The 21,263-nt window shown below is 50.8% G+C and overlaps 1 protein-coding gene across 4 annotated transcripts; it reads left to right on the top strand.

Annotated features, from left to right (window-relative positions):
• Positions 1 to 975: 975 nt before the first annotated feature.
• Positions 976 to 21,231, top strand: NPR2 (natriuretic peptide receptor 2). Of its 4 annotated transcripts, none has more exons than XM_056117079.1 (22): positions 976 to 1,791; positions 2,699 to 2,904; positions 11,691 to 11,804; positions 12,052 to 12,187; positions 12,404 to 12,498; positions 12,710 to 12,842; positions 13,057 to 13,141; positions 13,740 to 13,869; positions 14,039 to 14,113; positions 14,326 to 14,403; positions 14,615 to 14,719; positions 14,835 to 14,906; positions 17,086 to 17,245; positions 17,424 to 17,579; positions 17,669 to 17,837; positions 18,006 to 18,152; positions 18,581 to 18,704; positions 18,835 to 18,903; positions 20,104 to 20,278; positions 20,358 to 20,456; positions 20,692 to 20,783; positions 20,914 to 21,231. In XM_056117079.1, exons 1-22 carry the CDS (start codon positions 1,125 to 1,127, stop codon positions 20,977 to 20,979), a joined length of 3,153 nt encoding a protein of 1,050 aa, XP_055973054.1. In that variant the 5' UTR covers positions 976 to 1,124; the 3' UTR covers positions 20,980 to 21,231. The 4 variants fall into 4 exon arrangements, with proteins under 4 accessions (XP_055973054.1, XP_055973055.1, XP_055973056.1 ...); XM_056117080.1 differs by having other exon boundaries at positions 13,749 to 13,869; XM_056117081.1 differs by lacking the exon at positions 14,039 to 14,113.
• The last annotated feature ends 32 nt before the right edge of the window (positions 21,232 to 21,263 follow it).

Here is a 21,263-nt window from a genome sequence, read left to right on the forward strand (position 1 = left end):
GAGCCGCGAAGAGGAGGTCAGGCTCCCCGGGAGCAGGGCTGGTGAGGGACCCGAGCCCCCCCAACCACCCATGGGACCTGGCCCGTTAGCGCAGCCCCGCGCGCGGGAGAAGCTCGGGAGCAGGGTCCGCGCGGCGCGGGGGGCGGCGGGCACCGAGACCCCGAGCTCGTCCCGGGAATGAGGGAGACGGCGAGAGCGCTGCGGGGCGGCGCGGGGTAGGGGGCGCCCCGGGCTCGGGCCCGGGCAGCGCTGCAGGCCCCGGCGGGGGGCGGGGGCCGCGGGCGCCGGAGGGTGGGGCGCGGGGAGGGGCGCGGGGCGGGCGCGGGCGGCCTGCCCGGGGAGTCACCCTCGGCCGCCGCCGCGGGCGCAGCGAGCGAGACGGGCCGGGCCGCGGCCAGCCGAGCGGGGACGAGCGGCGGGGCCCAGGCGGGGGGCGGGCGGGAGGCCGCGGCTGGCAGCGCCGGCGCCCGGGCCCGGGACGCGCGGCCGGGGAAGGGGGACGCGGCAGCCGAGCCGGGACGCGCCGGAGGGAGCCAGCGCCCGGGCCCGTTCGTCCCCGGCCGGAGCGTCGGGAGCCGCCTGCGCCGGAGCTCGGCCCCTGCCTTCCCGGCCCCGCGGCCCAGGCCTCGCTTGGCTCCCCGCCGCCCGGGGTCCCCGTCCTTCCGCCGCGCCCGCCCGCCCGCTCCCACCTGACCCCCACCCCACCTCCGTCCCCCCGGGGCCTCCTGCGCGCCGCTCTCCGCCCTGCCGGCCCCTTCCTTTGTACCGGCCTCCCTGCTACCCCCCAGCCCACCCCCAGCTCGCGTCCCCGTTCCTGCTCAGCTTAAGATCCATCAGGCCACTGTAGGGCCCAGGCACCCCACCTTGACCCCTCCCTGATCCTGCCACCTTCCCTTTGCCCCCCAGTCCTGGTCCTAGGCTCCCCAGCTCTTGTGGGGGGCTCCCCTCCGCTTGCCCCCTGCCTCTCCCCCACAGCCCTTTCTGGGTGCCAGCCCACCCAGCTTCTCCAGCTCGGCTGCCCTTCCCCAGGTTCCAGGCTGGGTGGTGGGGGTGGTGCCCGTGGCTCCCCTTTAGGCCAGAGGTGCCCCAGGTGCCAGGGCCCGGAGGGCTGCCGCTCGCTCCCCATGGCCCTGCCATCGCTCCTGCTGTTGGTGGCGGCCCTGGCAGGTGGGGTGCGACCTCCCGGGGCGCGGAACCTGACCCTGGCCGTGGTGCTGCCAGAACGCAATCTGAGCTATGCCTGGGCCTGGCCCCGCGTGGGTCCTGCTGTGGCCCTGGCCATGGAGGCGCTGGGCCGGGCGCTGCCGATGGAGCTGCGGGTGGTCAGCTCGGAACTGCAGGGTGTCTGCTCTGAGTACCTGGCGCCGCTGCGCGCGGTGGACCTCAAGCTGTACCACGACCCCGACCTGCTATTGGGCCCTGGGTGCGTGTATCCCGCGGCCTCCGTGGCCCGCTTCGCCTCCCACTGGAACCTTCCCCTGCTGACAGCGGGCGCCGTGGCCTCTGGCTTTGCGTCTAAGAATGACCATTATCGCACCCTGGTGCGCACGGGTCCCTCAGCACCCAAGCTGGGGGAGTTTGTGGTGACGCTGCACGGGCACTTCAACTGGACGGCCCGTGCTGCCCTGCTGTACCTGGACGCGCGCACCGATGACCGGCCTCACTACTTCACCATTGAGGGCGTCTTCGAGGCTCTCCAGGGGAGCAACCTCACGGTGCAACATCTGGTGTATGCGCGCGAGCCGGGAGGCCCGGAGCAGGCCACGCACTTCATCCGGGCCAACGGCCGCAGTGAGTGTAGCCCCCTGGCTGGCAGGGTCCAGCAGGAGGGCCACTGCCTCCCTGGGAAACAGTCAATCAGGCCGCGAGAGAGGCATTGAGGGGCTGTGTGTGGTGCTAGGGGTGAGGGCATGGGGAGGGGGGCTGAACCGCACACCTGTGACAGGCTATAATGGGGATTGGAGGGACAGTGGGTCTCAGGGCAGATGGACGCCAGGGCAGGTTTGCTTGAGGGGTGGTGGCTTCTGTTGAGAGAGACTGTAGATTTGGAGGGAATATTGAATTTGGGGGAGCAGTGCATGTACCTAGAGTAGTGAAATGTGGTTGATGCCACACCAAAGTGTGTATCTGGGCTCTGGAGAAGGCTCAGTGGGCTGGAGCATGAGCTTTGCATGAGGGAGGTCTGGGGTCTGTCCCCTGCACTGCATGGTCCCCTGAGCAGCAGTGGGAGCCAGGCTCAAGCACTGAGATGGGAGTAGCCCCTTTATGTATTTAAAATACATAAGTGGGCAGACACGGAGGCACGTGGACTCTCAGTGGTAGAGACATAGCGAGGTCAGCATGAAAGTGGCCAGGGGTGGCAGTTTTGGCTGGGAAAGACAGGCAGGGGTCCCACACAGATGCTCGGAGCACTTGGAGCCCAGGGAGGGGAAGATGGGGTGGGGTGGATGGGGAGCAGCCTCTAGAAAGAGGGGGGTTTCAAGTTGACAGCCCTTTCTCTCAAGGGTCTGGAGTGGGGCTCTGCCTCCTGCCAGATGGCCGGCATTGCCTCAGGGTGCTCCTGACAGAGGAGCATCTGGCAGAGGGGAGAGGGCTCATGCTTCCTGGCTAGAGAGGGAGACACAGATGGTCCTGAGAGGGGTCTGCTGGGGGCTGGACTCGCTCTCACGGTGCCCTTCTATCCTGTGCCCGCTCCCAGTTGTGTACATCTGTGGCCCTTTGGAGATGCTGCATGAGATCCTGCTTCAGGCCCAGAGGGAGAACCTGACCAATGGAGACTACGTCTTCTTTTACCTGGACGTCTTCGGGGAGAGTCTCCGCGCAGGCCCCACACGCTCTCCTGGCCGGCCATGGCAGGACAACCGCACCCAGGAACAGGCCCAGGCCCTCAAAGAGGCCTTCCAGGTATCACTTATGCTGGACTTGAAGGAGGGGGAGGTGGGCCTCCTTCTTTGGAGATTTTCCAGCTCTCACAAGCGCCCCCAGGAACACCCTCCCACACACCTCCCTCAATGAAGGGCAAGAGTAAAGAGAAGCTTTCTGAGTTGACTGCTTCCTTCCTGTCTCCCTGCCTGCCTTCGTGCCTCCCTTCTTTCCTCCTTCCTCCCTCCCTCCCACTCTTCTTTTTTTCTCCCCTTCCTCCTTCCTTCCTTTCTCCTCCCTCCCTCCCTCCCTTTCTTCCCTTTCTCCTTCCGTTTCCTCCTCCCTCCCTCCCTCCCTCCCTCCCTCCTTCCTTCCTTCCTTCCTTCCTTCCTTCCTTCCTTCCTCCTCCATCCTTTCTTTCTGTCCCCACTTCTGTGCCTCAGGTGTTGCTTTCAAGACCCCAAAAATTCTTTCCCCAGAGACTATACTGTGGGGGAGGAACACTCAGAAAAAAACCTGATAGCCCTGAGGATGGTCTCCTCCTAACCCAACACTTCTGGGTAATTGCGACACATTTATGGGTGCAGTTAGAGACAAGGCTGAGAAAGGAGATGATCCTGAGTCTTGGAACAGACACCAAGACCTGCAGTGGCTCAGAGGAGGGAGGGTCAGTGTGTGTGGAGGAGAAGGGGCGGGTCGGTGAAGTGAGGCTCTAGACTGACTTTAAAGATGAAGTCCCGTTCCAGAGTGGGACAGAGAGAAGGGGATGAGCATTTCTAGGGGACCAGCAAGATACTAACATGACAAGAAATCAGGGAGAGGAAAGAGTGTGGCAAAGGTAGGCTGGGACTAAGGAGAGCTCTGAGCCGACGATTAAGGGTGTCAGACTGGAATGCGGCACTTGGACTTCTCCTGTGAAGAGAAATGGAGTGACAGAGCTCAGGTGGGATGAGAAGAGGAAGCCCAAGGCAGCGGCATGTGAGAATGGAGGGAGGCGGCGTGAGGTGAACAGGGATGGGCTGTGTTTCAGAAATGATCTCTCTGTAGGGGAAATTGATTTGCTTATTCACGTCACTTCTCTGCTCCAAACTTTCTTGTTTTGTTTTTCTGTTTGGATTTTGGGGCTGCACCCACTGAGTAGTCCCCAGGTGCTCAGGGCACCATGTGGTGACCCTCGAGTTCGGCCCCCGGCTGGTCACTCTGGTTGAGTACAGTTGGACTGAGCTCTCTCCAGCCCTGCTCTCAATGCCCAGTAGGTTGTTTCCTACAGAATAAAGATCTGACTCTTTATAGCAACATTTAGGATCCTTTGTGTCAGTTCTCAACCATTTCTTTTTCTTTTTGCTATGCTGAGGAGGGACCCAGGGCTTCACATGTGTGAGGCATGTGCTCTGCCACTGAGCTACGTGCCAGGCCTCTCGCCCACATTTTCCACTGGGTCTCCTCTTACCCCACGCTGAGTACCACAGCCTGGCAGACCTCTCTCGAACCCACAGGCGCTTGTCCTCTCTGCCCTCAGCATTTGTTCTTTTGGCCCGGAACCCTCTTACTTTTCTCACCCCAAATCTCTGTCTCCCCGCACCATACCTTTGCTTTGTTCTCTGATTCTCTCACTACTGTACCACTCTCCCCTTGAGTGTTTATCCAGACTCTGCCTTTCCCTTCTCGGTTCTTTGATTCTAAGTAGATGTACATACGGCTGGACTTGGGTGACCCTCCTCTCCAGTAAATTAGATCAAATATGGCGGGGATTGTATCTTTGCATGGGATTCTGACTGGCATGTGTGTTTGCATGTGTATGCACCTGTGATCGCCACTCTTGAACATGGGTGGTGACAGTAAAGGTTTTGTCTAATACTGTAACTTTGGCTGACAACAGCCTACCCGCTGTCTGGTCAATGCTTGTAGGGTCTTTGAAACTCAGATTTCTAGGAAACAGTCCCTAAATCCCCAGGTTGGGCTATTTCCTGCTCTGTGCTGAGATTCTGCTGTAGGATGCAGAATTTGTTTCAGTTGTGTTGGATTTGCTTGAATCCAACTGTTATTGACTGACTTATCTTCAGTGTCGGCTGGGTCCCAGTTACTGTGCTTGAGACTGGGGTCCAGTGGAGAACATAATGGATGTTGTTTCCTGTCTTTTAGGGACTATCCTCAATAGGAGAGACAGGTTATCAAGTAAGCAAACAAGTCGTGACATGTCACTAAAAAAAGAAAGATAACAGAAGAGTAGAGTTAGGTATGAGAAAAAAATGACCAAGAAATTGTACCATAGCTAATGTGGCCAAGGGAGAGAGAGTTTATGACCTTCCGGGACCTCTTCTCTTGTGAATTCCTACAGCCAAGGGGCCCCTGACACTTGAGGACCAGGGATCTTGCTAGCGAACAACCAGCTTCATAGAAGAATTCTCAGCTCTCTCACTCACCATAGGCACTATGAAGATGAAGGAAAAAAGAGAAATTTTTCTATGACTCAGGAGAAGGAAACTAGGCAGTTAAGAATATGCGGAGGGGAAAACCAGTACTTTGAGGTAGTGGGGGCTATAAACGGATGATGAGGTGTGCACATCCTTTCCCAATGCAGAATAAAACCAGGGGTGAAAGAGCACTGACCCCGGAGAGATAGCTGCTCCCGTGGGGTCTGGACCAGGCCTGCCTGGAAAATCTGGCAGAGAAGTTGGGGATCTCCTGAATGCAGATGCCCAAAGCTTTCCCAGGGTGGGAGTGTCAGCCTCAAGAGAAACCCCCTCCATCCCCATGCTGGCTTCAGACTTCCAGGGAAGAGTAGTCTGAAGAGAATTTTCCCTCTCCTTCAGAGAACAGGGGCCAGGGTTATCTTTGTTTTCCCCACTGTGTTGGGTGTCTGTTGGGGAAGAGAGAACAGGAAGGGTGGTGCAGCCTAGCAGAAGTATGTTGGTGAGAGCTGTAATCCAGGATGATCAACCAGGACAAGCAAGATGAAGTAGAAACAGTGGCACGAAGTAAGCAAATGGCTGGGCTGGGAGGGTCCGAAGACTCAGGCTGGGTGCTTGAGGATTCCAGGGTGAGAGACCTGGGCAGGCCAACCTGGGTGACTCACAAGAGAGGAGGTGAAGGCTGGGGCCACTGGTTACAGGAGGGGAGGCGAGCACTAAGGCATGTGTTTTGTGTTACAGAAGGCAGAATCTCTTCTTGGAGACTGCTTTGTCCAATTAGGTTGCAGCTGATGGGGCCTCCTGCTGTGGCCCAGGTGGGATCGGGAGGAAGGGTGTGGGGGTGCGATGTGGCCATCTCCTGCCCATGCACATTTCCTGTTGCATGCTTGATTCCAGTTTACCACTGAATTTTCACCATTTTTGGCATCCCTTGCTTACTTTTTTCTCTTATTATTATTATTGGATGCCATAGGGCAAACTTAGGGTCTCATCTATTCAAGGCAAGTGCTCTATCATGGAGCTATGGCCCAGTCCCTGCTTATTAATCGTTTTCACAATTAATAAGCAGGGATTTTCTTGGATTTTATTGTGAAATGGGATACAACTACCTACCTCCCCTTCTCTCTTGCCCCTGTGTCCTTCCCTCCCTCCTTCCTTCTGTCCCACAGCAAAACAGAATCTAACATTGCACATTTAAAAGTGTGGTCTTGGTCTTAGGATCCTGGGGGCCCGTGAAATCCTTTTAGGGGCAGCACAAGGACAAAACTCTTTTAAAAATAGTTTTTTAAACTCCTGAGATGTTATTTGCCTCTCCTTCTCATTCTTCCCTTGTGTGTAGTGGAGTTTTCCAGGGGCTACGTGACAAGTGATGATGTTATCACTCTGGCAGCTATGGAAGGTGTGCTTGTGTTTTCTCATTTTAAAAACATTTTTTTTTGGAAAAAATTTGTGTGTTTTCTTGTGTTTCAAAAGTTTGTCAGTTGTGACTTCTAAAATGGTAAATATTGATGTTTATAATAATCCAAATAAACAAAAACTCTTTGGGATTCTTAATAAGTTTTCGTAGCAAAGGAGGTTAGGAAGCCAGAGTTTGTGAACTGCCAGTCTAGCAAACAGACCAACCTAGAGAATTACCAGGTGTTGTAAAAGCAGTAAAAACATATAATCAGTCCGGGGCAATGACTCAAAGGGCTGGGGAACATACTTTGCATGTGGAAGCCCTGGGTTCTAGCCTCAGCACCACATGTTCCTTGAGCGCCTATCCTGAAGTAACCTGTGAGTGCTGTTGTATGCCCCATCACCTCCACACCCTCCCATTCCCCCACCCCCCAGAAGAGTAAAAACCTATCAGGGCCAGGGAGGTACTTCAGAGGGCTGGAATACATGCCTGGCATGCAGAGGTCCTTGGTCCTATCCCTGGTATCAGCTGGTTCTGTAGCACCATGGAGCCCCAGTTGGAGTGACAGCACCACTGGGGAAACCCCCTCCCCCCAAATGAATGAAAAACAAAACGAGTCTTTCATCAGTCTACATTGAAATATAAATTGTGCTCGATTTGATCTTTTCTAATTTTTCCCAACTCTTTTCCAACTCTTTCATTGTTTGTCTATAAAATTCTCCCTTCTTTTTTCTCCCATTCTTGGGAGAGCTCTAAATGAATGACCCAACCCCTTTCTCTGGCCTTTCTCATTTTTCAGTCTTGCCCAAGAGTGAGAGAATCCGCACATTCAAATACATCAGTAAGAATAGTGATACTGTAAAGCCAACTTTAATCTGCTATAACCTACATTAGGGGCTGGAGAGATGGTACAGGGGTTAAAGTGGAGAGATGGTACAGGGGTTAAGGTGCTTGCCTTGCCTGCTGTCTATACCAGCTTGATCCCTGGTACCCCAGATGGTCTCTTGGAGAACTGAGACCATAGCAACGCCCAGACACAAAGTCAGACACCTCCAAGCACAGCTGGGTGTGCCCTCCACCCAATAATAAATAAATAAATAAATAATAATTAAGAAATAAGAAACAAATCCCACATTCTCCCTTTATTTTTACTTTGTATTTATTTAATTTTTTTGCTTTTGGGGTCACACCCGGTGATGCACAGAGGTTACTCCTGGCTCTGTACTCAGGAATCACCCCTGGCGGTGCTCAGGGGATCATATGGGATGCTGGGAATTGAACCCGGGTCAGTCGTTTGCAAGGCAAACGCCCTACCCGCTGTGCTATTGCTCCAGCCCCTACATTCTCCCTTTAAAAGATCTGACTTTGTTGTCTTTTCCCTGCAGTAGGCTGTTCTGTAACAGATCGTATGTGATTATTGAGTATTGCTATGGTCTCGTGGACATCCTAAGACAGAAATCAACAACACAGGTAGAGAGAGGGTCAACTGCTGAGTTTTGAACAGCCACATTGTCACAGGACATTTTCATCTGAAGGCTTGCCTTGAAGTGGAACAGCCAGTTTTCTCTCCAGGCTAGAGATTGGTCTCAGGGTTAGTGGCAGCCTGAGGAGATGGGGAAGCCTCAGGCAGGGGAACTGTGGGAGGCCCGTGGGAGCCAAGCAGGCACATGGAGAGGCAGAGACACGCAGACAGGTGCCACTTACTCATCTGTGATGCCTACTTATACTTGCACGGGATTTTCTCTTGGACACACATCTGCTGTCAAGTGTTGGGGCCCCTGCCAGTGTGTATGTGGGGGTGGGTGGGAGGGGCAATGCTGACAGCAGGCACTGCCTTTCAGGGCTAAATGAAAGTGCTCCCAGCTTTTCATACATGGGATCACTGGGGGAAGAATTTCCCCTGGTGCAGAAGATTGAAATCTCCTTAACATACTGCAGCGTTCAAGGGGCTTCGATGGAACCCTGCGCATTTTGTTGATGGTGTTACAGTAGGGGGCACTGCTTCACTGCTCTCGTGCTTCACAGGGAGCCCTGGAGCAGGAGCCACTTGCAGGAAGGAAGGAGTTAGAGCAGAGGATCTGGGGGGAAGGGAAAGCGGGGAGGGGGAAGGCAGCCTGCTGGGGAGGCTGATGGGAACAGGGGCTCCAGGATGATGTTTGGTGTTCTCAGTTTCCCAGCTCTGTCTTCCCAGAGCATTCCTTTTAACCTTCCAGGAAGGAGCGCCTCTCCCTCCCCTCATGTTTTTTCCCCCCTTTTTAGTTGAGTCATAATTAGCTTACAGTGTCCTTGAATTTCAGGGCCATCGCGCAGCACCTCTGTACATGGGGCTCACTATACCCACAGTTCCAGGTCCCATGCTGCTCCACCTCCCCCAAACCTTCTCTACCTCCCATTCCTCCCACCAGTCCCAAGCTTTGATGCTGGTCACCACAGCTTTCACTAACTAAGAGTTCTGTTGCTTTTTTTGCCAATCAATTTTACTTATTTATATTACACATAGGCATGAACCCATTTAGTAATTGTCTTTTACTTCCTTATTTCACCTAGCACAATCACTTTAAGTCCCACTCATTTTCCTCCAAAAGGCAGTTTTCTTTTCTTTTTTTTATTTTTTGGGGGAAGGAAGTGCACACACCCAAAGGTGCTCAGGACATAATCCTGGCCCTCTGTGCTCAGGAATCACTCCTCATGGGGCTTGGGGGAACTATATGAGGTGCCAGGGATTGAACCCGGATCGGCGTCGTGCAAGGCAAGCACCCTACCCTCTGTATTATCTCTCCAGTCCCCTAAAGCCACAGTTTTATCTTTTTCATGACAGATTGGTATTCTGGTGAGTATATTTATCATCTTATCACCTCTTTATCCAGTCATAGGCCAATGGGCATTTAGGCTGGTTTCATGTTTTGGCAATTGTAATCATGCCTCTATGAACATAGGAGTATAAAAGTTCTTTCAAATTAGTGTTTTCGTATCCTTTGATTAAGTGCTTAGGGAGGTATTGCTGGATCATATTCCATATTACTTAATTAGTTAATTAATTTTGGTTTGGGTGCCATACCTGGCAATGCTCAGGGGTAACTCCTGGCTCTGCACTCAGACATCAATCCTGGCAGGGCTCGGGGGACCACACTTGGGCTAATCCTGTCCAAGGCAAATGCCCTACTCATTGTACTACTACTCTGGCCCTTCCACTTTTATTTTTTTAAAGAAATATTTTTACCATTTTCCATAGTGGTTATACCAATTTACATTGTCACCAACAGTGTACCAGGGCTGTTTTTCTCTCGACATTCTCACCAACATCTGTCATTTCCGATCTTTTTTGATACAGGGCATTCTCAGTGATGTGAATTGTTAGTTTTGATTTACATTTCTCTAATAATTGGAGATAGTATTTTTTTTCATGCATCTGAGCCATCTGTATGTCCCCTTTGGAGAGGTATTTTTCTCTCGTTTACCTTTTTTTTTTTTTTTGCTTTGGTTGCTTGCTTTTCTGAGCATTCTTTATATATTTTGGATATCAATGCCTACTTAGATATATGAATATCTTCTCTCAAAAGCTATCCACCACTTTGTTTCTGTGTATGTTTTTTTCTGTAGAAGCTTTTAAAATGTAATGTAGGTCTGTCTGTATATCCTTGCTTTTGTTTCCCTTACCAATGAAATTGAGTCTCCAAATGTATCTGTGATAGAATGTATCACCTATGTTTCTTATATGTATTTTATGAATTTGGTCTGCTATCCAACTTTTTAACGAAACCCATTTTGAATTAATTTTTGCATCAAATTTTAGCGATTTATTTATTTATTTTTGCATGAGGCTATCCAGTTTTCCCTGCAGCACCTACTGAACAGGCTGTCCTTTTTCCATTATATGGACTTGACTCTTTTGTCCATATATGTCTGGATTTATTTCTTGGCTCTTTATTCCATCAGTTTGTGGGCCTATTTTTGTTCCAATACCATATTGTTTTAATTACTGTTGCTTAGTAATATACTTTGATGTCAGAAAAGTATGATGTCTTCATTTTTCTTTCTTTTTTTTTTTAAATCTCAGAATTGCTTTGGCTATTCAGGGTATTTTTGTGATTCCAGAAACATTTTTCCTTGAACATGCCACAGCTATTTTGATGTGGATTGCTTTGAATCTATAGCTAGATTTAGGTAAGATGGCTATTTTATGATTTTAGTTTGTTTTGTTTGGGTCATACCCAGTGGTGCTCAGGGACTAATCCTGGCTCTGTGTCCTGGGGTCACCCCCAGTGGTGTTCTGTGGACTATGGCATTGCTGGAGGCTGCACCTGGGTCTCCTGCATGCAGAGCAGTCACTCAGTCTCTTGAGGTCTCTCACTCTCTCTGGCCCAACATGACCTTTTAATAACATTTATTCTTCCAACCCACGAATATGGGCTGCTTTTCCATTTTGTTGTGTGTTCTGTTTCTTTTAACAATATCTAAGAGCTTTCTGTCTTTAGGTCTTTTACCTTCTTTGTTAAGTTTACTTCCTGGTCCTTATCTTTCTTTGGTGCAGTTATAGCTGGGATCCTGTTTGGTTGTTTTTTTGGGCCAAACCCAGTGGTTCTCAGGGCTTATTCCTGGGTCATACTCAGGGAAACTTCTGGCAGTACTTAGGGGACCAATGAGTGCTGGGAATTGAAGTCGGGTTGGCTGCATGGAAGGCAAATGCCTTACCCACCGTGTTGTCTCTCTGGCCCTAGGGTTGTTTCCTTAATTTTTCTTTCCTTTAACTCAGTTGTATATAGAAGAAATGCAACAGATGTATGCATTTTGATGTTGTATCCTGCTGCTTGAATGAATTCATTATTTCTGGTGAAATTTTGGTTCTCTATGGATGCATTCATCCTACAGAGACCACACATTTAGTATAGTTTCAGCCTTTAGGCTCACCCATATTTATTTTTCTATCATGTGTTATGCTCCTGGTTTCCTACCATGCTTCCTCTCCTCCCTAATGCCCATCTTGAAGCCTATTCACTCTTCCTCATATGTTGGTACAGACGGTGCTGGTGATCACCTACCGGGAACCCCCCAATCCTGAGTACCAGGAATTTCAGAATCGTCTGCTGAGAAGAGCACGGCAAGATTTTGGTGTGGAATTGGCCCCTTCCCTGGTAAGCAGGTCTCTGTTTCTCTGAGGAGGTCAGGCTGGAGGACCAGCTCTTCCCCCGACTTCGCCCCTGTGAGGTGCTGTGTAATCCCTCCAGGAACCTCCCTTCTCTGGCACCATAGAAATGCACAAACGACAGAGAGCAAACCCTAGGCAAGAGGAGTTGGAAGACCCACATGGTGGGAGAGTGGGCTGGGGAAGGGGGCCTGCCAGGATTTTGGGGGAGCACTTGCCAAAGTTGCCATCCCCAGATGAACCTCATCGCCGGTTGTTTCTACGATGGGATCATGCTGTATGCGGAGGTCCTGAATGAGACCGTACAGGAAGGGGGAACCCGGAAAGATGGCCTGCGAATCGTGGAGAAGATGCAGGGACGAAGATACCATGGTAATAAAGAGGGTCAGCACGACCCCCAAAGGCTGCCCTCAGGCTAGGGAGTGGAGTGGGCCAAAGAAAATGTGGGCAGGGGCAGGATTAGTGGGGGCCAGAGAACATGGCCGAAAGTGGATCCCTCATGAGGACAGGGTGCAGGTGTGACCACAGGGCTGAGCCAGGGACTCAGTGGAGATCTCACAGGAGCGAGCACTCTTCTCTCTCTCTTAGGTGTGACCGGGCTGGTTGTTATGGACAAGAACAATGACCGAGAGACTGATTTTGTCCTGTGGGCCATGGGAGACCTGGATTCTGGAGACTTCCAGGTGCTGGGGGAGGAGGCGGGGAAGAGTGGGGCCCCTGAAGGTCCTACTTTCCAGGGTGCAAGGCGGAGGGGCCAGCAGCAGAGGCACCAGTGGCAGGGACTTGATGCGGGGCAGGGGAAGAGGGTCAGGAGAAAAGCAGCCCCCGAGCTGCGGTCTGGGGGAGGCGGCCAGGGAAGCAGGCCCGGGGGCCTAGCTCTGTCCTTCCTCGCAGCCTGCAGCCCACTACTCGGGAGCCGAGAAGCAGATTTGGTGGACAGGGCGGCCTATCCCCTGGGTGAAAGGGGCGCCCCCCTTGGACAACCCCCCCTGTGCCTTTGACTTGGACGACCCGTCCTGTGATAAAAGTGGGTGTGTGCAGGGACTGGGAGCAATCCATCCTTCCTCGCTCTCCCTGCCTCCTTTGACTCTGCCCCCTGACTCCGCTACGCCACGCTGGCTCTGTTTTATTTTTACCTCTGCTTTGACACTGCGCCTCTTCTTGTCCCCCACCCAGGAATCACCCCCTCCCCATCCTCACTGCTCCCTCAGTCTTTCTCAGGGTCCCCCTCTCCCCTGCAGCTCCACTCTCCACTCTGGCCATTGTGGCGCTGGGCACGGGCATCACCTTCATCATGTTTGGGGTTTCCAGCTTCCTTATTTTCCGGTGAGTTCTGTACTTTCACTGACTTGTTCGCCCACCCTGCCTCCACCACCCCCACCCTGTCCCCTCTCCCCCGAGCTCCCAAATTTCCAGATCACTTTTTAGTCCCTTAACAGTGGGTGGGAGAAACAACCTCTCAGAGTGGTGGTTGTCACTTATACCCAATACTGCCCTTTCTAGTCTTTCTTTCTTTTCTTTTCTTTCTTTTTCTTGTTTGCAGTATTTGGGGTTTGAACCCAGGTCTAAGACATGCAAGGCCTGTCCTTTGCCACTGAGTCACAGCCCTGATCCCATGAGCCTTCTTCCTTGTCTTGGAGCCTAGGCGTTCCTTTTCCCACTTGTCATTCTGGACTGGATCCACTATCTGGACAGTGATTCTGCTAAGGGGGATTTTCCGTGGATGCGACCATTTAAAGAACTCTGACCTCTAGCCCCGGGGCTTCTCCCAGAGCGTGGGGAGGGAATGCTCCCTTCGCTTCCCATCCCAGCTACAGGACTACTGAGGATGGCAGCTTCAGGAGCTGCGGGGAAGAGCTTGCAGCCCTCCTTGCTGGCTGCTGGGGTGGTAGGACTGGGCTGGCCAGTCAACTGAGGTGTGCAGTCCTTACAGAAAACTCATGCTGGAGAAGGAGCTGGCGAGCATGCTCTGGCGCATTCGCTGGGAGGAGCTGCAGTTTGGCAACTCGGAGCGCTGCCATAAAGGTGCAGGCAGCCGCCTGACTCTGTCGCTGGTGAGTCCTGGTCCCAGCTGTCCCTCTGCTTCCCTCTGAGTCCGTTGTCGTCGTCTCCCCCTCCCCAGGATCTTTCCCAGTGCATTGGCCTGGAATGATGGTCCCCACACTGCCACCACCATCTAATGTGTCTTTCATCCTTCCGCCTCCATGTTGCCTTTGGCCCCAGCGGGGATCCAGTTACGGCTCGCTCATGACAGCCCATGGGAAATACCAGATCTTTGCCAACACCGGTCACTTCAAGGTGAACAGTCATCCGCTTGTTCTGGTCCCCGTCATTTCATCCTGTCTCATTCCCATCTGCCACCTTTTCCCATGAACCTCTGTCTTCCCATGAATCTTCCTCTCTGTGCCTGGCTGAGCATCCGGATGCTCTGCAGTTCTCCAGTTATTTCCTGGCTCCCAGCAACTCTCTCTGATGCTAATTTTCCTCTTTCCTCTCACTCTCACCTTCAGGGAAATGTTGTTGCCATCAAACATGTGAATAAGAAGCGCATTGAGTTGACCCGGCAGGTTCTGTTTGAACTCAAGCATGTATGTGATGGGGTATAGGTTCAAGAGAGGGGTCAGCTAGGAATAGGAGAGGGGGTGGGGAAGGCAATGGGAGGGTCTGTTTGGATGAGGGCAAGGGGGTTACTTAGAAATGATTTCAACTCCAGGTAGCCAAGAGAAAGACTAGTTGGGTTTCTGTTTCTAATAGCTATTCCCATGACCGTTTCCACCCCATTTCCTTGTTTTCTGCTAGATGAGAGATGTTCAGTTCAACCATCTCACTCGCTTCATTGGTGCCTGTATAGACCCTCCCAACATCTGTATTGTCACAGAGTATTGTCCTCGTGGGAGTCTGCAGGTGAGGGAGAGCGGGAGATTGGCAGTGGGGAGAGAGGCCCTAAGTTACACTGACTGGCCACAAGTGCTAGGTAGAGAGACTCCAGAGATCTACAGCATTTGGTGTTGCTTAACAGGATATTCTGGAGAATGACAGCATCAACTTGGACTGGATGTTCCGTTATTCACTCATTAACGACCTTGTTAAGGTGAGTCTTCCCCACTCTTAAATGCCTCTCTCATTCTGTCTTTGCTTGTCTCTGTCTAGCCCTCTCAAAGTCGGATTCTTTCCATGTGGGATATTATTCTACAGTTGGGTGATAAAGACATGAATAATAACCATGGGGTGGGAGAATGAGATTTTCTGTCACAAAGAATATTGTACTTGAGAGGATTTTTTTCTCTTTAGACTTAGGCTTCACATCTCTCATTCATTTTTAATAACCCTCCAAGAATTTAGAATGAAATTCTTTAGTGAGGAAAAGATGGTTTTCAAATGCATTTATCACCTGCTTTTCTCATTTATTCACTCACCAACATTTGGCATATCTTCTTTTGTTCAAAAATCTTATTTTTTTGAGGATTTGGGACCACACTGGTGCTTGTGGGACCATATGCAGTGCTTGGGATCTAACCAGGATCAGCCACATGCAAGCAAGCACCTCAACCCCTGTACTGTCTTTTTCATTCCACCCAAGTGGAAATATTAGAAAATTTACTAGTAAATCTAAGAGAAATATTGGAAATTGTATTACAACTTTGAAATGTCCCAATATACTGGGATCCAGGTATTTTCAAGCACCTCCTAAATCCATAAATTTGTGGAGAAATAAATATAAATCTTACATGAGTTTTACAGATGTTGAAAAGCAGGTCCTCCGGGCTGGAGCGAGAGCACAGTGGGTAGGGCATTTGCCTTGCACATGGCCAACCCGGGTTCGATTCCCAGAATCCCATATGGTTCCCCGAGCCAGAAGTAATTCCTGAGTGCATGAGCCAGGAGTAACCTCTGTGCATCACCGGGTGTGACCCAAAAACCAAACAAACAAAAAAAAGAAAAGCAGGTCCCATAGTCAGCAAGCCATTCTTGTGTATTGCTAATGCCACACCTGAAGCTTGTTTTGGTCTTTTGGTTAATTCACATGAAGTCGTTAAAAATTGCTTTTGTATGTGTGCATGAAAGTTTGCCTTCAAATGAGAAAAAAATATTAGAAAAATTTGATGTGGTACTCAAGTAGACGAGTGATGATAAACATAAGACAGTCATGACTCTAATAATTTGTTTTGATTCTGTTTGCTTTGGGGTTGCATCTGTCAGTGATTAGGGCTTACTGCTGACTCTGTGCTCAGGGATCACTCCTGGCTTGGTTTGGGGGACCACATGGGGTGCCATGGATTGAACCCAGGTTGGCTGCAAGCAAGGCAAGCACCCTACCTGCTGTACTATGTCTCCAGCCCCAAGTGAACAATAATTTTAAAGAAGAAAATTAAGAACGAGATAAGAAGGCCAATTTTTTTTCTGCTTTTAGTTATCTTGGGAGTTCCAAAGATTTTGCAAATATCAAAATGAATAAGAAATAAGAGTTCACAGACTATAACAATGAATTGTTTAGGCCCAGAGCTAAGCATTTAGCATTTAGTATTTGGTGAGCATATGGATCACTGTCCTCACCCTGTTCCATCTGGGCAGATGGATCACTGCTGGGAAATACCACTCTGCATCTTCTGACTCTATAGCCTTATAGTCCCATGGGACAAAGACTGGGGCAAAGACTCTGACTCTGGGGGGCCAGAAGTGCCAGTCTTCTGTGCTGGCTGGACAGCTGCACTTCACATGGCTGCTTCCCAGATTTTTCTAACTTACTGTTTTCTCCACTTTCTCTTGACCTCACAAGTCCTTCAGTGGATCACCTTATTCCTCCATTCCGACTGCCTATATGGGTTGTGTTTTCAAGTTGCAATTGGTTAGTCTTCTTCATTCACCTAGGTACTCCTGATATTTGTGTTTCAAACCATGTCTTCTGAATTAGTGGCCACAAACTTGAGGCACCACAATGTCATATCCTTTTTGGAGTTCTAAGAGCTCTGTTTTCATCACCCTTCAAAGGATACCTTTCCAGCATAATAATGGCTGGCTCTTCTTATTTCTTCCCTAAAGTGTTTCTCCTATCTTTGATAACCTGGATGCCTATAGACTGCCTAAAGCAATGGGAAGGGAGAATTTTTCTATTTCGTCTGCCTCCTCGGGTGGAAATCATGTAAAGGAGGCCCTCCAAAATTAGCTTATTGTTTTTGTGATCCCAAAATCTTTTGACAGCTACCTAAATCCCATTTTGTGGAGAGCTGGTAGAGATTACCCAATCCTATGACTTAATCTGTATCCTGCAGGGCATGGCCTTTCTCCACAACAGCATTATTGCATCCCATGGGAGTCTCAAGTCCTCCAACTGTGTGGTGGATAGTCGTTTTGTGCTCAAAATCACAGACTATGGCCTGGCCAGCTTCCGATCAACCGCAGAACCTGATGACAGCCACGCCCTCTATGCCAGTGAGGCCTTCCCCTACAGTCCACTTTATGTTGCTCTGTGGTCCTGATCATTTCCACCAAGGCGGGTGGTAGAGGGAGATAGAACTAACAGTGAGATGGGGAGTGCAATGGGAATGAGGCTAGGTAGTCTTGGGGATACCCTTTGAGGGGACCTGACTAGCCTGGTCCCTCTTTTCAGAGAAGCTGTGGACTGCCCCAGAACTTCTCAGTGGGAATTCCTTGCCAACTGCCGGCATGCAGAAGGCTGATGTCTATAGCTTTGGGATCATCTTACAGGAGATAGCTCTTCGAAGTGGTCCTTTCTACTTGGAGGGACTTGATCTCAGTCCCAAAGGTGAGTCAATCTCCTCCCCGTAGACTCTTTTATACAGGAATAAAAGAAGTTTCCAGTTCTTCATCTAAACCCTTCGTGTAAACCCTCAGAGATTGTGCAGAAGGTCCGAAATGGTCAGCGACCTTATTTCCGACCAAGCATCGACCGGACCCAACTGAACGAAGAGCTAGTTTTGCTGATGGAGCGATGTTGGGCCCAGGACCCAGCAGAGCGACCTGACTTTGGGCAGATTAAGGGCTTCATTCGCCGCTTTAACAAGTAAGAAGGCACTAGGGGGCAGAGATGCCCAGGGATAGAAGTCCAGCCAGTCTCAGTGGATGAGGTGGGGCCGTGGGGGGAGGGGGGCGGGGGGCAGAGGGCTGTGTGACTAGGCAGAGCTGAGAGTGAGAATCTTGGAGTAGGTGCCATCTCCTGGTCTCCCCCTAGGGAGGGGGGCACCAGCATCCTGGACAACCTCCTGTTGCGTATGGAGCAGTACGCCAACAACCTGGAGAAGCTAGTGGAGGAGCGCACGCAGGCCTACCTGGAGGAGAAGCGCAAGGCAGAGGCGCTGCTCTACCAAATTCTGCCCCAGTGAGGCCCTGGGTCCCTGCGCCGAATTTTCCCTTGGTGTTCTGCTCTGTTGGGTTTTGCCTCACATCACACCCCTAAGAACTTATTTCCTATCCTTAACCCCTTGCTTTGTTACGTCTCACCATGCTGAGCCATTCTGGCTGGAGGCCCCGTCTTCAATGTGGCCCAGGGAGTCTACTTGGCTTCCCCAGCCCTCTTCTACTCCATTCCGGGGGAGGGGTCCCTTCTCATCTCTGCCCACAGCCCCCACTTACACACCTTCCTTTGGGCTAGACTATGATGTCTTCCCTTCTACCTTCCTTCTCCTTTGCCAGCCTCTGCTTCTGTGATCCTAGTTGCTTGTCCCAGACACACACACTGTTCCTTCCTCCCTCTCCCATGCTCTATCTCTGAGCTGGGCTCAACTCTCACTCTTGCTTGCTTCCTAGCTCGGTGGCAGAGCAGTTAAAGCGGGGTGAGACTGTGCAGGCAGAGGCCTTTGACAGTGTCACCATCTACTTCAGTGACATTGTGGGCTTTACCGCGTTGTCAGCAGAGAGCACCCCCATGCAGGTGAGAGCTATGCATGAGACACCGGGGTGGAGTGGGTGACCCTGCTAACAGGGAAGGTTTGTTCTGGAGACCGCCTGTGGGTCACAAGTGGGGCACAAGACTCAGGGCCTCTACTTTGCCATCCTGTTAGGTGGTGACACTTCTTAATGACCTGTACACCTGCTTTGATGCCATCATCGACAATTTTGATGTTTACAAGGTGAGAGCTAGGGCTACCTTTCTCCTGACACCAACTTTAAAATCCAGTCTTCTGGGACTCCACAGACCACCCCTGCCCTAACCTGGAGTCATCTTGGCCCCCAGCCTCTCAGCATAGGCAAATGAGGTTCTGGTTCTGTGCCTACATTGCAGTCTCATCTTAGGAATTGTTAAGCTTCCTCAGTTGGCACCATCATATGATTGATTTGCTGCTCTTTGCTCTTTTCCACTCATGGAAACACCATACAGGATATGGGCACAGAGTGATTTATAGGGCTGCAGGATCTGACTATGACATAAACATTTTCTGTCGAACTTGCTGAGTTGGTAGGGGGCAGCCCCTCTTGTGATTGAGAGAACAGCGATGCCCTGGATTGGTGTATTTGGCTTTGCTGCTAAGTGTGTGGCCTTCGGCAGGCAGCAGAAGTTTCCTGAGTTGGAAGGTATCTTATCAATATGTTGGGAAAATAGTATGGTTGTGGAACTTGTCCAACATTGTACACATAATGTCAGTCCTGTCTCTTACTTTTGGACTAACCCTGTCATCTGTTATTATATTTCTCTATTACTGGAACAAAGAACTTATACACTCTCTTACCCAGATATACTAATAATTTAGTAGTCTCCCAGCAGTATCACTAAAAAATATTTACTCGTGTGTCTATAAAATTGTTTCTGGAACTCTTGGAGATTAAGTTTCAGATGGGCACTGGTGGAGGGATGGGAACTTGATCAGTGTATAACTGAAACCCAAGCACAAAAAATTGTAAGTCTATAACTGTACCTCATGGTGTTTCACTAATAAAAAAAAAGTTTCAGTCACAGCACCCCTTTATCCCTTAAACAGTCCAGAGTGGAACAATGAGTTCAAGCAACTCTCCACTCTCATGTGGTCAGGCTGTCTGGAGCCCAGTTCAGGTTCCTGCTGGGCTTCCTCATCAGCCTTCATGCTCTTCCGGTCAGCCCCGTGTTAGTCATTCAATATTCTGACAACAAAGCCTGTTCGCTCATGCTATGGTAGTGTCAGCATGCCTGTTCATTCAGCAAACATCTGCTGACTCTTCACCAGGTGCTGAGCCAAGGGCTTGAATGTCCTCCAAAGCCTCAGACCATGGCAATTATTTTGAGTGGGCTGTATGCCCACCTTCCCCTAATCTCCCTTATAAGGTAGTAGTGACCTTTGGATCCCTTTCTCGACCAGGTAGAGACAATTGGAGATGCCTACATGGTGGTATCTGGCCTCCCTGGCCGAAATGGCCAACGCCATGCTCCAGAAATTGCTCGCATGGCCCTCGCATTGCTAGATGCAGTTTCTTCCTTCCGCATCCGCCACCGGCCCCATGACCAGCTGAGATTACGCATCGGGGTCCACACAGGTAAGGGTGACTCTCATTCGAGCCCTTGTTCCAGGACCTTCAACCTGTTCTAGGATCTCCAACCTGTTTCTTCTCATAGGACCTGTCTGTGCTGGGGTCGTTGGCCTGAAGATGCCCCGCTATTGCCTTTTTGGAGACACAGTGAACACAGCGTCCCGAATGGAGTCTAATGGTCAGGGTGAGATAGCATTCCTCTGCCATAGCTTTAGCAGATTGCCCTTCTCTTCCTTTCAGGGTTTCTCATCTCGATTCCAACTACCCCATCTTTGGGCAGAGTCTCAAACAAATGCATATATACTGGGGAGATGAAGAACACCTAGGGATGGGGGTGAAGAAGCTCTCTCTGAGACCACAAATTCCTTTGTTGTTTTTTCATGAACTATTCTTGCCATACTCCCATTCCATCCTTCCAGCCCTGAAGATTCATGTCTCCTCCACCACCAAAGATGCCCTGGATGAGCTTGGATGCTTCCAGCTAGAGCTTCGGGGGGATGTGGAGATGAAGGTGACAGCAGGCTATGGAGAGGGGGTGGTCAAAGAAAGGGAGGCTGGAAGTGATTATGGAATCATGGGGAAGCGAGAGAGATAAAGGAATGAAGAGAACAATCTGAATTTTCTCCACTGCCTTCTTCCAGGGAAAAGGCAAGATGCGAACTTACTGGCTTTTGGGAGAGCGGAAAGGACCTGCGGGGCTCCTGTAAGGCCCACTTCCTCTCAACTCATACCGTCTCTATGGCTGGAGCCTGGGTGGGCAGAGGCCACTATTTCTTCACATACCAAAAAAGGACACTATCACATGAGCTGGAAACCAGCGAGCCCCCAAACCCAACCTCGTCTGGAATTTGTTGCCTTTGCAGCTCAGCCTTGTACATAGACCTGCCCCCGCCCCCCCCCCCCCCATTTTTTGCCTGATTCCCCTTCCTTTCGACCTTCTGTACATATCTGTATCTAAACCAGAATATTTTGGCCAAATATAGAACAACAA

The sequence above is a fragment of the Sorex fumeus genome, unplaced genomic scaffold (genome assembly GCF_029834395.1).
Source record: "Sorex fumeus unplaced genomic scaffold, SorFum_2.1 ptg000034l, whole genome shotgun sequence".
In the NCBI taxonomy this organism is placed as follows: domain Eukaryota; kingdom Metazoa; phylum Chordata; class Mammalia; order Eulipotyphla; family Soricidae; genus Sorex; species Sorex fumeus.